At 42.3% G+C, this 14,608-nt stretch overlaps 1 protein-coding gene across 11 annotated transcripts in view; it reads left to right on the forward strand.

Annotated features, from left to right (window-relative positions):
- LOC102936148 (probable E3 ubiquitin-protein ligase HERC3) overlaps positions 1-14,608 on the forward strand; it is a 113,888-nt gene that overhangs the window by 65,990 nt on the left and 33,290 nt on the right. For 9 of the 11 annotated variants that reach the window (XR_005225075.2, XM_043545133.1, XM_027828932.3 and 6 more), the window contains 9 exons: positions 2,436-2,625; positions 4,209-4,372; positions 6,386-6,499; positions 8,089-8,112; positions 8,210-8,299; positions 10,015-10,185; positions 11,009-11,152; positions 12,605-12,771; positions 14,012-14,078. Coding sequence is in view for 8 of the 11 variants with exons in the window: in XM_043545133.1 (XP_043401068.1) it covers positions 2,436-2,625; positions 4,209-4,372; positions 6,386-6,499; positions 8,089-8,112; positions 8,210-8,299; positions 10,015-10,185; positions 11,009-11,152; positions 12,605-12,771; positions 14,012-14,078 (1,131 nt within the window). In the remaining 3 variants the exon portion in view is untranslated. Of the gene's footprint in view, positions 1-2,435; positions 2,626-4,208; positions 4,373-6,385; positions 6,500-8,088; positions 8,113-8,209; positions 8,300-10,014; positions 10,186-11,008; positions 11,153-12,604; positions 12,772-14,011; positions 14,079-14,608 lie in introns of those variants that run through there. The other 2 variants (XR_006290307.1, XR_005225076.2) reach the window with 2 other exon arrangements.

The raw sequence follows: 14,608 nt of genomic DNA on the forward strand, positions 1-14,608 counted from the left end.
AAGAGGTAACTATAACAGGACCACTTGGAAATAGCGACCGTAATATAATAACATTTAATGTTCCTGTGGTGGGAAGAACACCTCAACAGCCCAACACTGTGGCATTTAATTTCAGAGAGGGGAACTATGCAAAAATGAGGAAGTTAGTTAAACAGAAATTAAAAGGTACAGTGACGAGAGTGAAATCCCTGCAAGCTACATGGACACTTTTCAAAGACACCATAATAGAGGCTCAAGTTAAATGTATACCCCAAATTAAAAAACACAGTAAAAGAACTAAAAAAGAGCCACCGTGGTTTAACAACCATGTAAAAGAAGCAGTGAGAGATAAAAAGTCATCTTTTAAAAACTGGAAGTCAAATCCTAGTGAGGTAAATAGAAAGGAGCATAAACACTGCCAAATTAAATGTAAAAATGTAATAAGAAAAGCCAGAAAGGAGTTTGAAGAACAGCTAGCCAAAAACTCAAAAGGTAATAACGAAATGTTTTTTAAGTACATCAGAAGCAGGAAGCCTGCTAAACAACCAGTGGGGCCCCTGGACGATCGAGATACAAAAGGAGCACTTAAAGACGATAAAGTCATCGCGGAGAAACTAAGTAAATTCTTTGCTTCAGACTTTATGGCTGAGGATGTTAGGAGATTCCCAAACCTGAGCTGTCTTTTGTAGGTGACAAATCTGAGGAATTGTCACAGATTGAAGTGTCACTAGAGGAGGTTTTGGAATTAATTGAGAAACTTAACAGTAACAAATCACGGGGACCAGATGGCATTCACCCAAGAGTTCTGAAAGAACTCAAAAGTGAAATTGCGGAACTATTAACTATGGTTTGTAACCTGTCCTTTAAATCAGCTTCTGTACCCAGTGACTGGAACACAGCTAATGTAACACCAATATTTTAAAAGGGCTCTAGAGGTGATCCCGGCAATTACAGACCGGTAAGTCTAACGTCAGTACCGGGTAAATTAGTTGAAACAATAGAAAAGAATAAAATTGTCAGATACATAGAAGAACATAAAAGTCAACATGGTTTCTGTAAAGGGAAATCATGTCTTACTAATCTATCAACAAACATGTGGACAAGGGGGATCCAGTGGCCATAGTGTACTTAGATTTCCAGAAAGCCTTTGACAAGGTCCCTCACCAAAGGCTCTTATGTAAATTAAGTTGTCATGGGATAAGAGGGAAGATCGTTTCATGGACTGAGAACTGGTTAAAAGCCAGGGAACAAAGGGTAGGAATAAATGGTAAATTTTCAGAACGGAGAGAGGTAACTAGTGGTGTTCCCCAAGGGTCAGTCCTAGGACCTGTCCTATTCAACTTATTCATAAATGATCTGGAGAAAGGAGTAAACAGTGAGGTGGCAAAGTTTGCAGACGATACTAAACTGCTCAAGATAGTTAAGACCAAAGCAGACTGTGAAGAGCTTCAAAAAGATCTCAGAAAACTAAGTGATTGGGCAACAAAATGGCAAATGAAATTTAATTGTGGATAAATATAAAGTAATGCATATTGGGGAAAAAATAACCCCAACTAGACATACAATATGATGGGCGCTAATTTAGCTACAACTAATCAGCAGAAAGATCTTGGAGTCATCGTGGATAGTTCTCTGAAAACATCCACACAGTGTGCAGTGGCAGTCAAAAAAGCAAACAGGATGTTAGGAATCATTAAAAAAGGGATAGAGAATAAGACGGAGAATATTTTATTGCCCTTATATAAATCCATGGTATGCCCACATCTTGAATACTGCATACAGATGTGGTCCCCTCATCTCAAAAAAGATATACTGGCATTAGAAAAGGTTCAGAAAAGGGCAACTAAAGTGATTAGGGGTTTGGAACAGGTCCCATATGAGGAGAGATTAAAGAGGCTAGGACTTTTCAGCTTGGAAAAGAGGAGACTAAGGGGGGATATGATAGAGGTATATGAAATCGTGAGTGGTGTGGAGAAAGTGAATAAGGAAAAGTTATTTACTTGTTCCCATAATATAGGAACTAGAGGCCACCAAATGAAATTAATGGGCAGCAGGTTTAAGACAAATAAAAGGAAGTTCTTCTTCACACAGCGCACAGTCTACCTGTGCAACTCTTTGCCTGAGGAGGTTGTGAAGGCTAGGACCATAACAGGGTTTAAAATAGAACTGGATAAATTCATGGAGATTAAGTCCATTAATGGCTATTAGCCAGGATGGGTAAGGAATGGTGTCCCCAGCCTCTATTTGTCAGAGGGTGGAGTTGGATGGCAGGAGAGAGATCACTAGATCATTAACTGTTAGGTTCACTCCCTCTGGGGCGCCTGGCATTGGCCACTGTCGGTAGAGAGGATACTGGGCTGGATGGACCTTTGGTCTGACCCAGTATGGCCATTCTTACGTTCTTATGTTCAGGGATGTATGCTGAGTCACCTTCTCTTGTCCTTTTTTCCCTCCAGATCTTAAAGAGCTTTGAAAGCTTTTTGATTCCCCAGCTGTCCAGCTCCCCACCAGACGTTGAGGCAATGAGAATCTACCTGATTCTCCCTGAATTCCCCCTGTTTCAAGACTCGAAGCATTACATAACGTTAACACTTCCTCTCGCGATGGCCATTCTGCGACTGGATACCAACCCCAGCAAAGTATTAGGTAAGGGGTGAGCTCCATAGGGGTGCATCTTGTTCTGTGTCATGCCTTTAACACCAGTCTGGGGCACTAGGGGGAGATCATTCACAAAACATAGACTTGGGACTTTCAAAAGCACTCCCTGTTGGCTAAACTCTTCTGCTGTTAAGCTACTGCTGGCTTCAGTGATAGCAGAGTTAAGCTGGTACTGAGTGTCACTCACGGTGCTCTGTTGATGGCTGGTTTGAGGTTCAGATACTTGACTCTTCTTCTCTTTGTTCATCGAGACGTTAGTACCAGCTGTGCCTCATCCATGAATCAATCTCTATAGAAATCCTAGTTTATTGTGTTTGTGACTGTCTAGAACTGTACAGAGTGCTTATATCCCTCCCTTCCAGCCTCTATTTTTTTAAATATTAAAACCTCCAAGAGGTAAATCACCAGATAGTGGCTTGTTCCTAATGCTTGAAGTTAGTGGTTGAATTCTAAATTCTATTTTGGTTTTCACAAAATTTAAAGACAGACTGGTTCTAGGGGTCGTCGTCCGGTATTGCGAGCAGAGCGGTGCTAGAAGCTAACAGGCAGTGTCCCAGCAGAGCCTGGGCTGGGGGTATTGCCTTTGGCTAGAGAAGATCTCCCCCTCTAAATAGGTGGTGTGAGCCGACCTTAAACACTTATGGGATTTTCCTGGGGTGTGGGGAGAAGGAGGGAAAAGCCCGCAGGCAGATGGATTGAGAGGGGCTAGACAGAGGAATGGAGCGATGCAGAGGGGCAAGCATTTCTCCTTCATTTAAGAAGGCATGTTGGGTTCTCAGCAAGGTAACGGAATCCTGGAAAAAATAGATGTGGGCTCAACTACTGCTGGGAACAGGGGCACTACTGACGAGCTAATTGGTCGTTGCTAAGAAGGGAAAGAGGGGTGGAGGGAAGGGAAGAGCCTAGGGATCCCCTGAGTCGTCCTGGGTTCAAACTGCTGCTCAGGGCTAACTCCTGTCTTCTGCCTGTTAGCCTCTTGGGAGGGAATTGGAATCTAGATCACCGTGCGTCATTGCGTGGGGGTAGGAGTGTATTGTTTAAGGATGGAAATGGCACATGGGAGTTTCCCAGTAACCAATGACTGACTTGTGGGTGTGATGCTTATGCTGTCTCGTAGGAGAAGAGGGTTTGGACAGGTTGTGGAACAGCCACTCTGTGGTCTAGTACAGTCTCTGGAATCGGGTTAGCTTGTTGACAGTCACTGGACTATTGGGCCATGGTTGTCACTTGCTCTACAGAATACAGGACATGTGACTAACGAATAGGAATACAAATTATAGCCAAGGAGGTGTGTGGAAACTTCCCCCAACTCTGCTGCTGAAAGGAGTCCTTGCTTACAACCTTCACTTCACAAATGCATATATGTGTTATCGTTTGGGTCAGTGCTTGCATTTTTCAGAGCTTTTATTGAAACTGCGGAGCCCATCTTTAAAACAGAGAGAGGCGGTACAATATATGGTATTGTGTTACAATACTTTTTTCTCAGATTCCATCACTGTAATGCCTGCTATCACCAAGTGCTCTAATAACAATATATATATAAATATATATATAATCTTTTTCCCCTGCAGATAACTGGTGGTCTCAAGTATGCCCAAGATATTTCCTGAGGTTAGTGAACCTCTATAAAGGCGCAGTAGTTTATCTCCTGAATGGAAGAAAAACATTATTGATCCCTGTCCTGTTCAGTAGTTACATTACAGCTGCTCTCAGACTGCTAGAGAAACTTCACAAGGTAAGAGGCAAGCGTGTGTGTTTTGGAACAGTGCAGTGTCATAGTCCAGGGGCTCTCTGACCTTTTCCATACCGATCCTTCTTCCCTGAGCAATATGGGAAGGGCCGGGTGGTCGCAACCCGTGACGCCAATTCACAATTCCAGGTTGAGGAGCCACGTCATCATCTACCACAGACATTTATAATGGCAGCCAAGGAAAGAGAAAGTTAGCCCTTCAACTGAACTTGAGGCTACGTTGTTTACATTTATAGGGCTTTGTTTGAAACAGTTTAATAAATAGCTGAACTTCGGTAGACCACCCCACCAGCAAAGCACATGGGACGCTGCACAATGTTAACACTAAAACACACGCACCCACACACACACACACACACCCATTCTCTTGGTATCTATGTTCTTTTCTAAAAATAGCAGTAGCACAAAGCAACAGGAAAGATTAAATCTTTTTGTACATAAGTGGAGGAGTTATTTCTTGATTGTATTTTAGCGTCTTTCCATGTGCACTGTAACTAATCACACAAGTTTTTGGCTGCAAACTAAAATCTGAGACACCTCAGTTGTTTGCAAATGCTCTTTTTGGACTGTTGCCCGATCTTTAGATTATATATTAATTATATTGACTATGTAAGAATCCCCAGTGATCACTTTGAGGGTTAACAGGTTCTTGCCCCAAGTATTATTTAAATTATTATGTAGTTGGGAACCCCAATGTGCACAGTTGCAACACTCACACTATGAACTCTTTTATATTTACAAATATAGTTTATTAATACCTTTAGCACAGTCACAAACACCCTAGCTCAGTAAGGTATATAGAGATACTACGGAATGTATATCTGCACATCTGTACACTCACACCATCCCTTGCAGAACAACCTGAAATGTTACCCATCGTCTTCCTCATCACTATCACCTCCCTCATCATCACCAGTGGCCATCATTCTGGTACCTTCCAAGGACTACATCTCCTTCTCCAACCACCCCTCGGCTGGGATGCCACTTTTATAATATGTTATGTTGACGCCGCTAAGTTTGATGCATATTCAGTATTGAATTTTCCCCTTTTCCTTATTTCTGTTTACTCACCTTACTAATGTTGGAGTGTCTTTTCCCTATAGGCTAGTATATCAATTATTATAACTTATTATTATACACGTCAATTCGTTACCATGTCCCTTTTGTGGTTAGGTGTCACATTTGTTATTTCGGTTCTTTCCAAGTTGTGGCGTACCTGTTAATTTTAGAAGGGTATGAACTTAGGAAAGCCCCTATGCCACCCTACTTCAACGCATCCTTTATGTTAAAGGTCACAGCCATATATGGACCTTATGCTTTAGCTCATCACCATCTATCTAGGTGAAAGATCCCAAACATATGTATGCTAACTTTGACTTAGCTCAACATACAGCTCAACATGTGGCCTGTAGATCCCTTGTATTACAGCCAAAATATACTCTAATATAAACCTATTAACCTATTATAATAAAAGTCAAACCCATAAGAAACTTATGAGAAAAGATATATAGGCAAGCAAGCATGCTAGCCTTAGATGTATCTCACGTACCTGTTATGTACATCAGTTCATTACGAGGACACTTCTGTGGCTGAGTCATGTACCTGTGGTCAAAACTTCCCCTTATATTCTATTTTCGGCTCCCCAAATACTTGAGGTTTTCCATTGGGCCATTTATCTGTGCAAAGTTTATCTGTTCAAAGTGCATAGGCCTCAAGCCTTATGCTAACTTGCTGATGCTAATGTCTTACAGGATACAGGCCTGTAGGTTTCTTGCATTACTGCTGAATATAATGCAAAGCAGAATATAATGCAAAGCAGTGAATACTAATAAAGGCAAGCTAGCCCACTGGGCTACAGGACCCAATCCTGCAAGCTGCTTTATGCAGGCAGATCTGAGTATGTGTGGAGTCCCCAATAAAGGAAAAGAGTCTGTGTGTTTTAAAGGTGGGAAAAGTGCATATACCCTGAAATTTTAAACCTTTTGTTTTCTTAATCAGGTGAATCTGAAAGTTAAACATGTGGAATATGACACATTTTATATCCCAGAGATTTCCAATTTGGTGGACATTCAAGAAGACTATCTTATGTGGTTCTTGCATCAAGCAGGAATGGTAAGGGTTTTTAATGAGTTATGAAATTGCTGTCCATCTTCGCCTCTTCAGTGTTATTTATAAATTTCAGAATCCCTAGTAATAATGATTGATTGTTGGTGTAATATATTGAATACAGGAGCATATGTGGGTAAGCCGTCTTTGATTTGGGTACTTACTAGCTCGATGACGATAACTTAAAACAATGCCATCAGAAGAATAAAGCTACCAGATATATATTTAATGTCTCCTAAATGATCTCTAAAATTCACTAATGTGGTGTTATGCCTTCAGCTTAATTCAATCACTGTTTAACTTGATCCTCTTAATTTAATCAGAACCTCAGGAACCAAATCATATATAATAAAAATATAACTTCTACCCTTAACTTCCATGCAGTGTAGCAGTAGCCATGTCAGTGCAAGGATATTAGAGACACAAGGTGTATGAGGTAATATCTTTTATGGGACCAACTTCTGGTGGTGAGAGAGACATGCTTTCAAGCCACACAGAGCTCTTCTTCTGGTCTGGGAGAAGAGCTCTGTTTGACTCAAAAAATTGTTTCTCTCACCAACAGAAGTTGGCCCCATAAAAGATATTACCTCATCCACCTTGTCATCCTTTACTTCTATCGTTAAAGAAGGTATTATAGAATAAGATGATCACTGGCTATATAATCTGCTCCCTAAAAAGAAACATTGTCGTCCCAATGAGCAGGGCACTGCACTGGGGCTCTGGAGATCAGGTTCTATTCCAGGGTCTTCTGGTAACCTCGTGGGTGATCTTGGGAAAGTTCCTTCATCATTTGATGCGTAAGTTTCCCCATCTGCAAAAACGGAGGTAATGATACTTGCCTCCTTTGTAAAGCGCTTTGAAAGCTGTGAATGGCGAATGTGATATAGAAGCTAGGGATTGTTAGTATTAATAATGACTATGACCAAATTTCTGAATGAGGGAGAAGAAAAATATCAAGGGAGGCCACAATAATAAAAGATGGTTGTAACTAAAAGTTGTTTATCTACTTTTATGGACAGTAAAGACTACAAAGTACGTGCAAGCTGTGACACCCCTTTTCAGTTGTATCATAATACTGTAATATCCTATGCTTGTTTTAGCCAAAGTGATGAGATGTGATCAGAGCAATAAGGCAGCTCTGTAATGGTGAAACTTAGTCAATTTATTGAAAAGCTGGTTAAAGGGATAAATGTGTTAATTACCAAATGCTACAATTTTCATTTGACTGAACTTAATGTTGTCACAGTTGTGGGCTTAAAATAGTATCTATTTGTTTGAGATAATCCCACTAGCAAAGCTAGAGAGGAAGTAATAAGAAGTTAATAAGTAAATTTTGTTGATTTTTTGGGGTGAAATTCACCCCTGTGCATAGGGTCAGCTCAAGGCTTACGGACCACTTGGGCTTTAAGTGGGGTCTAGCTGGCATATAAGCCTTGACGCAGCCCTCTGCTCAGAGGAAGAAGCAGGGGGTTTCATCCCAAAAGATACGAGGTTCAGAGGAGCTGGATCTCCACTGAACTAATCCATCCAAAAAAGCAAGACCTGGAATATCGAACCAAAAGAATTAACCTTTTTTTCCTTCTCTCTTTCCACAGAAAGTAAGGCCATCTATCATGCAGGTAAAAAAAAATAAAATAAAAAAAAATTGACTCTTCTCTTCACAAGTGCTTGTCCAAGTCGTAAACAGCAACTGAAATTTTCCTTTCTTCCTTCTAGGATGCTGTTACACTCTGTTCTTATCCTTTCATCTTCGATGCTCAAGCCAAGACCAAAATGTTACAGACGGATGCTGAACTGCAGATGCAGGTAGCCAGCTCTCCTCTCTTTCATTTTGCCTGTCCCTAGTCTTCTCTCCTGCCTTCCCCCACGTACTTAGGAGAAGTTTGCTAATCATTTATACATGGGCAGGATTTCATCGTTAATGTAGTTGTGTGACATCTCGCGACTATTAACTATCTGAAGGGCCTTTTGCTACTGGATTCCACTGAGGCACTGCTAGAGTCCTTATTGTGCAATAATCCTTTATGTAAATAGAGCTATTTCACTAGGAGAGGTTCACTGTGGTCAGAATTGTGATTTGCACCTTGGAATACATTGATAATGTGAGATTTTCATTCTGTTCCACTAAGTGGGTGGCATCAAATATGGCTTCCGCCTGGAGATCCTGATGTTGAGTGAGTGATTCTCAAAAGCTTAGTGCTGGGTTCTATCATAGTATAAATGATCAAGCACCAATTTGGATCAAATTTGTGGCCACTAGTCAACATCATGATCCTCAACTAAACCACACTTGTGTGCTCTAGGGAATGGAATCCAGAACTCTAGTGGAGGACAGTGGCTTGTGGTTGGTCAGGTCTGATACATCCCTTCCAGTAGATGGCAGTGATGCCACATACTAATTAGCACATTACAAGGTGCTTCCCTCGGTTATCTTTGTGAATGTAAAAATGGTGTGTGTGAACAATGGGGTCATTTCTGTCGACATTCATCGAGGACCAGGGCGGGTGGAGAGGGTCATTAATAATGAGTCACTGGTTAAAATGTAGCACAGGTTGCTAGTGTCCAAAAGTTGTTACCATCTGATGCCTGTTTTGTGGACTGTGTGAAAAGAGAAAATCTAGTTCCTAGTTGACGGGTTCCCACACAATGAAAAACGGCTACCACAGTTGTCACTAGAGGTGACTCTAGTCTCGGTGATAGGGTTACCACCTTTGAAATGGAAAAAAAAAAAATAAAAAAAAAATTTGGCACCCCAACCCCCAAGGCAAGCCTGCCGCAACCTCAACCCCCGACAAAGGGGAACTGCGGAACCCAGTCACTCTTCAACAGCCACTTACATCGACTTAAACCCTCTCTCAGACACACACACACGGTGCACTTGGGTGTTGGTGGGAGACAGCTGCTGTATTTTCAACAGTTTTGGTCTGTTATTGCTTAAACTGCGGAAGTGGGAACACTGCTGCGTCTTCAGCTGGACACAGAAACTTTTAACATTAGATATCCTAGTCTATTTTGGTTGTGATGCAAATCTTTAGACCCACATAAAAAAACCCCAGCAGATTAAATTATTTTTCTGTCAACTGGCAAATCCATTTAAAAAAAAAAATGGACAGGCCGGTCAAATACCAGCCAAGTAGTAACCCTACTCGGCAGAGAGGCTAAACTACCACCTCGCTCCTCGAGGAAGTCCTTCCAAGTCATGACCACGGGTAGCGTGGGAGCAGCTTGAACTGCTGTTTCCTATGTTGCACCTGTTCTGTATATTGAGGACTTCAGCTTCCTGGGAGGCAGTTTATTTATGAGCACTGTGCTGCTGTGAAGAGAGTATTTGTAGTGAATCCCCTGAGCCTCACGCTCAACAGTAATCAGATCGCTGTTGCTGGTGTAACAAGAGGCAGAAGGAAGGAAGACCACGGATTGGTCACAAACTAGTTGTTGGTGGTTGGTGGTACGACAAGAAATAAATAGTGCCAGGGTACCCTGCTTTTTTCAGTCTCTCTCTTTTTTGTGCTGTTTTATAGGTGGCGATCAATGGGGCGAATTTGCAAAATGTTTTCATGCTTCTCACTCTGGAGCCTCTGCTGGCCAGAAGCCCTTTCCTAGTTCTTCACGTCCGCAGGAGCAACTTGGTTGGCGATGCTTTGAGGGAGCTGAGCATTCATTCAGATATCGATTTGAAAAAGCCTCTGAAAGTAAGATCCTTCAGGAGTTTTTTCCCTAATCTGCCTTATTTTCCTTGTTTCCGTCTCAATTCTCTTGGAAAACTGTTCCCTCCCAATCCCTGCCACCCACACACTGGGCTCATAATAAGGTATATTATCCACCAGAGCTATAACTAGTAGCAGGGCTTCATCCAACCAACGGGGGGATGTGTCTGCCTCCTTCCTGATCAGCAGGCTTTGTTGGGACTGGTTGGCTCAATACCTTTGGGCTTCTCCCTCATTGTAAAAGGACCAGATAAAGGAAGCCATAGGGAGAGGTTTGGCATCCGATGTGCAGGACTCCGTTGATGTGGCTACCGTATGTGTGTGGATGGGGAGGGGGATGTGAGACCAAAGTGAAAACAAACCCCAGAACAAGTATCTTGTTTTTATACAGTATTATGCAATGTCTTTTTGCCGTTTTGCAGGAAGAACTAGGCTGGGTCACCTAATAATGAATGTGTTTTATGCCTGAGAAGATGCCGCAGAGTTCAACATCTGCTGGTGTCCGTGCCCCTAACACTTGTGACCAGGAGAACTGCCCTCCTGCTTGTGGGGAGGGAGTGTGCTATGACCTGCAGAGCAGCTTATTATTTATGACTTTTCCTCCACCCTGCCCGCCCAGTATGTTGAATCATCCCTTTAAAAAAAAAGTCTTCTTAGTACTTTGCTTTCCCCCTTGCCTCCTGCACTGAAACAGTCCCATTGTTGAAGCTGGTGTTCATTATTCATTTGCATGACCTGTGATTAAATTTGATGCCTCTAATCTACAGTCACATTCGGTATCCTGATCAGTTACCTGTTTTCATGGCAGGTGATCTTTGATGGCGAGGAGGCTGTTGATGCTGGAGGGGTCACGAAGGAATTCTTTCTCTTGTTGCTAAAGGAACTCCTGAATCCCATCTATGGAATGTTCATCTACTATCCAGAATCGAACCTGTTGTGGTTTTCAGACACGGTGAGTCACTGACCTGTCTGCATTGTTAGCACACACGTGCTACATTGAAGTTAGTGCCAAAAGCTATGTGAGAGAAAGTAAGCTTCCTCTCGTTTTTTTCCCATGATGCTAATTGATAAGTGTGGAGCAATTGGACGGTGTGTATTCATTGCTTGATTCGATAGTTTGGTGTCTCAGCTATAAACTGGGGAGGTACAAAATCAGAGACTTCCGATCATAAGGACTCCAGATTTCTGTGCATCCCCTGCTCTTCATATGATCATAATCAATACATTACAATATCTCATTCATGCATTGAGCTTTTTAATGTACAGTGTCAGGAACCCATGACATAACCATTAAAATAGCACGGTTACTCTGACTTGCCTACCTCTGTTTTGAGTGGTGTGGAATGAATGTCAGGTATTATACAAGAAACGGTTCCCTCTCTCTTCTTAGCTGCAGAATTGAAAATTGCATTGTCGGGTAGTTGTTCAAGTATGTGTGGTGCTTTTTTTTAAATAATCTGATTATTTTTAAACTTGAAATTGTAGAAGCGAGAAAACAGCACATTACATTTTGTAACGCACAAATAACATTACACTGCAATTGTTAGTATTAACATTGTGAAAATAGTAAATCAGACGGTGCTAAGAATAATTGTAGTATACACATGAAAATATCCCATTCGGATGGTTGCAAAGTTTAAAAAATGTGTGCAACACTATTGTCACTGACACACAAATCTCAAACCAAACAGCAATGAAGATGGACGTGAAATACAGCAATAGCGACTTGTGTGCTCCTGGATAACAATGCCGTTATGCATGACTTTTAAATGAAAATAGGCTTTTTTGTTTGGATTGAAACATTGTCCTGCAGTGTTTGGAATGGAAACATTGTGGCCTTGGGAACCTGGCTCTTCTCTCGTTAGGATCCAACTTCAGGGATGTGCAAAAGGCATAATAGATTAAAAGTAATTCGGCTGTAACAATCTAAGGTGGTGATTCGGCTGAGGCTCCAATCCTGCCATGAGCTCTGTGTGGACTGGGGGTTCTGCTCACAGGGATCTCATGGCAGGAGTGGAGCCTACAAGTGATATTTTTACATCTGTCCCTCTTAAATATCTGGGGCCAGTTCATTAACAATACAATTATTAATAATGACTTACAGTACCATTTACTGGATGGGCGGTGCTGTCCAAACAGTCAAGGAGCACAGTCTCGGCTCTGAGATGCTCACAGTCGAAGGCCAGATTTTCAGAAGAGCTCAGCTTCCGTTTAGGCAACCAACTGAAGTGGCTGCGTTTTCAGACAAGCTCCACAACTCTACGGGAGCTGCTTGGGGCCGAAAATCGGAATCCAAATTGTGATGCTGCAATATGTTTATATCTGCAGGGGGAATATACGTTGGTGTTCCATTGGAACAAAATTCATTATGCAGCTTAACTGTGACTTCCCTATGTGTTCGAAGTGTTTTGTAGAGCACAACTGGTTTCACTTGATTGGCATTGTGTGTGGACTTGCTATATACAACTTCACTGTGGTGGACCTCCATTTCCCGTTGGCGCTGTACAAAAAGCTATTGAATGTGAAGCCCTGCTTAGAAGACTTAAAGGAGCTGTCCCCTACAGAAGGAAGGTATAATGCTGAAGGACTATCTATGCTGCTGCTCTGACTTCTAGTGGGGACTGGGAGGGGAAGGTGTTCATCTGAGAACAACGTATGTTAAACTGGTTAATGTTAGTTAAATAAATGACCTGCTGACTTGATCAAGTAGTTAATTCTAGGGGCCCTGATGCACCAAAGTGCTTAAGTACATGCTTTATTCTAAGCACCTGAGGAGTCCCATTGAAATCAGCATGCCCCCTCACGTGCATAAGTGGCTGACTGAATCTGGACCAGAGTGGAGTAGAGTTGTGGGGGAGGCTGCTTGTCTTTTGGAGCTTTCAGCAGCCACATGGGCGTGTAGTGGGCTGCAGGTCGGGGTTCAAGAGATCTGGGTTCTAGTCAGCGCTCTGCTGCTGACCTGCTTGGTGACTTTGGACAAGTGACATTGCCCCTCTCTGCCTCTGTTTCCCCATTCCAACCTTGGTCTGACTTATCAGTTAAGACTGTAAATTCTCCACCGTACAAGCTCTGTCATCTGTTCATTGCTTGGCCTGATGGGGCTCTGATCTCTGTCGGAGCCACCGTGAGTGACAGTGATGATAACCGGCAAGAAAGGCAATCAAATGTTAAAGAGGAATGGCTTCTCCTGAACACAGGGAAACTGAAGAGTTACTCCCCGAGCATTGTTTTTCCCTAGCTCTCACAGGTCGCAAGGTTCAGGTCACACGAGATTCTTGGTCTGATTATCATCTGACATAGATTGCTATGTGATTTTTTTTTTTTTTTTTAGCTCAGAGTTGAACCATATTTAAAAAAAAAAATTGATGGGGCAAAGCGAGAGGCCAGGAAGGTACAGGAGTCCTACAGCCACATTTTGGGAGACATCGGTGGGACTCTAAAAAAGGGGACTATGGATGTGCCCCCCCCCCATCTGCAGCCGTCACACCTATCTTGTGGTCCTTCAGAGCTAGAAATCAAATGCTTTTTCCAAGCAGTGGGCCACTAAACAGGATCCTTGTTCTTGTCAGACACAGACTAGATTGAGAATTTGTAGTGCTGCATTTATTCTAATGCACAGGTGTATATGGGAATGCATGTCGTTGGGCTCCTTTACACAACCCAGAATTTCTCTCTATCTTGTCCTGTTACTCTGACTTATATTATTTACATTCACTGCTGGGGTTTTTCCTTTAAACATAAAGCACAGAGAGTATTGCCTCTTGGTTGTCTGATTTGTCTCCTTCTCCTCCCTCCCCTGCCTGTCTCGTAGGAGTCTTCAGCAGCTTTTAGATTATCCTGGGGATGATGTAGAAGAAACCTTCTGCCTGAACTTTACAGTAAGGCAAATTAATACCATTTGTCAGTGATGTGATTTGTTGTGTGGGTGCCCACAGAGGCCACAGACACGTGTGGGTGCTGTGGGTTAGACACAAACATGCCCATAAAATACGTGCTGCATATTGCAGAAATGTTAAACTTCCTTGCGGGTATTCTACTGTTCTTGTGTATGTGGTCAAGAAGACTGCGCTGCTCAGTGGATTAGTTTTCGAAAGTGCCCAACTCCCGTTTTCAGAAATCACCTCGGCACTTAAGAGCCTGTGTCTCAGTGACTTTCAGTGAGGTGTAGGCTCCAAAGTCCCTCTTGAAAATGGGGCTTTGGCTCCAAAGTCACTTGGTTGCTGTTGAAAATGTTACCCCATACCCATCTTTTTTTTTCTTCTTCTTCTTCTTCTTCTCATAGACTTTAAGGTCAGAAGGGACCATAATGATCATCTAGTCTGACCTCCTGCCACTTCTATCATTCTGTTGTTGGTAAACAGTGCAGACTCCTTTTGTGACTTGAAACATTCACAGGGAACGATATTTT

Source organism: Chelonia mydas, chromosome 4, assembly GCF_015237465.2.
Source record: "Chelonia mydas isolate rCheMyd1 chromosome 4, rCheMyd1.pri.v2, whole genome shotgun sequence".
Lineage (NCBI taxonomy): Eukaryota > Metazoa > Chordata > Testudines > Cheloniidae > Chelonia > Chelonia mydas.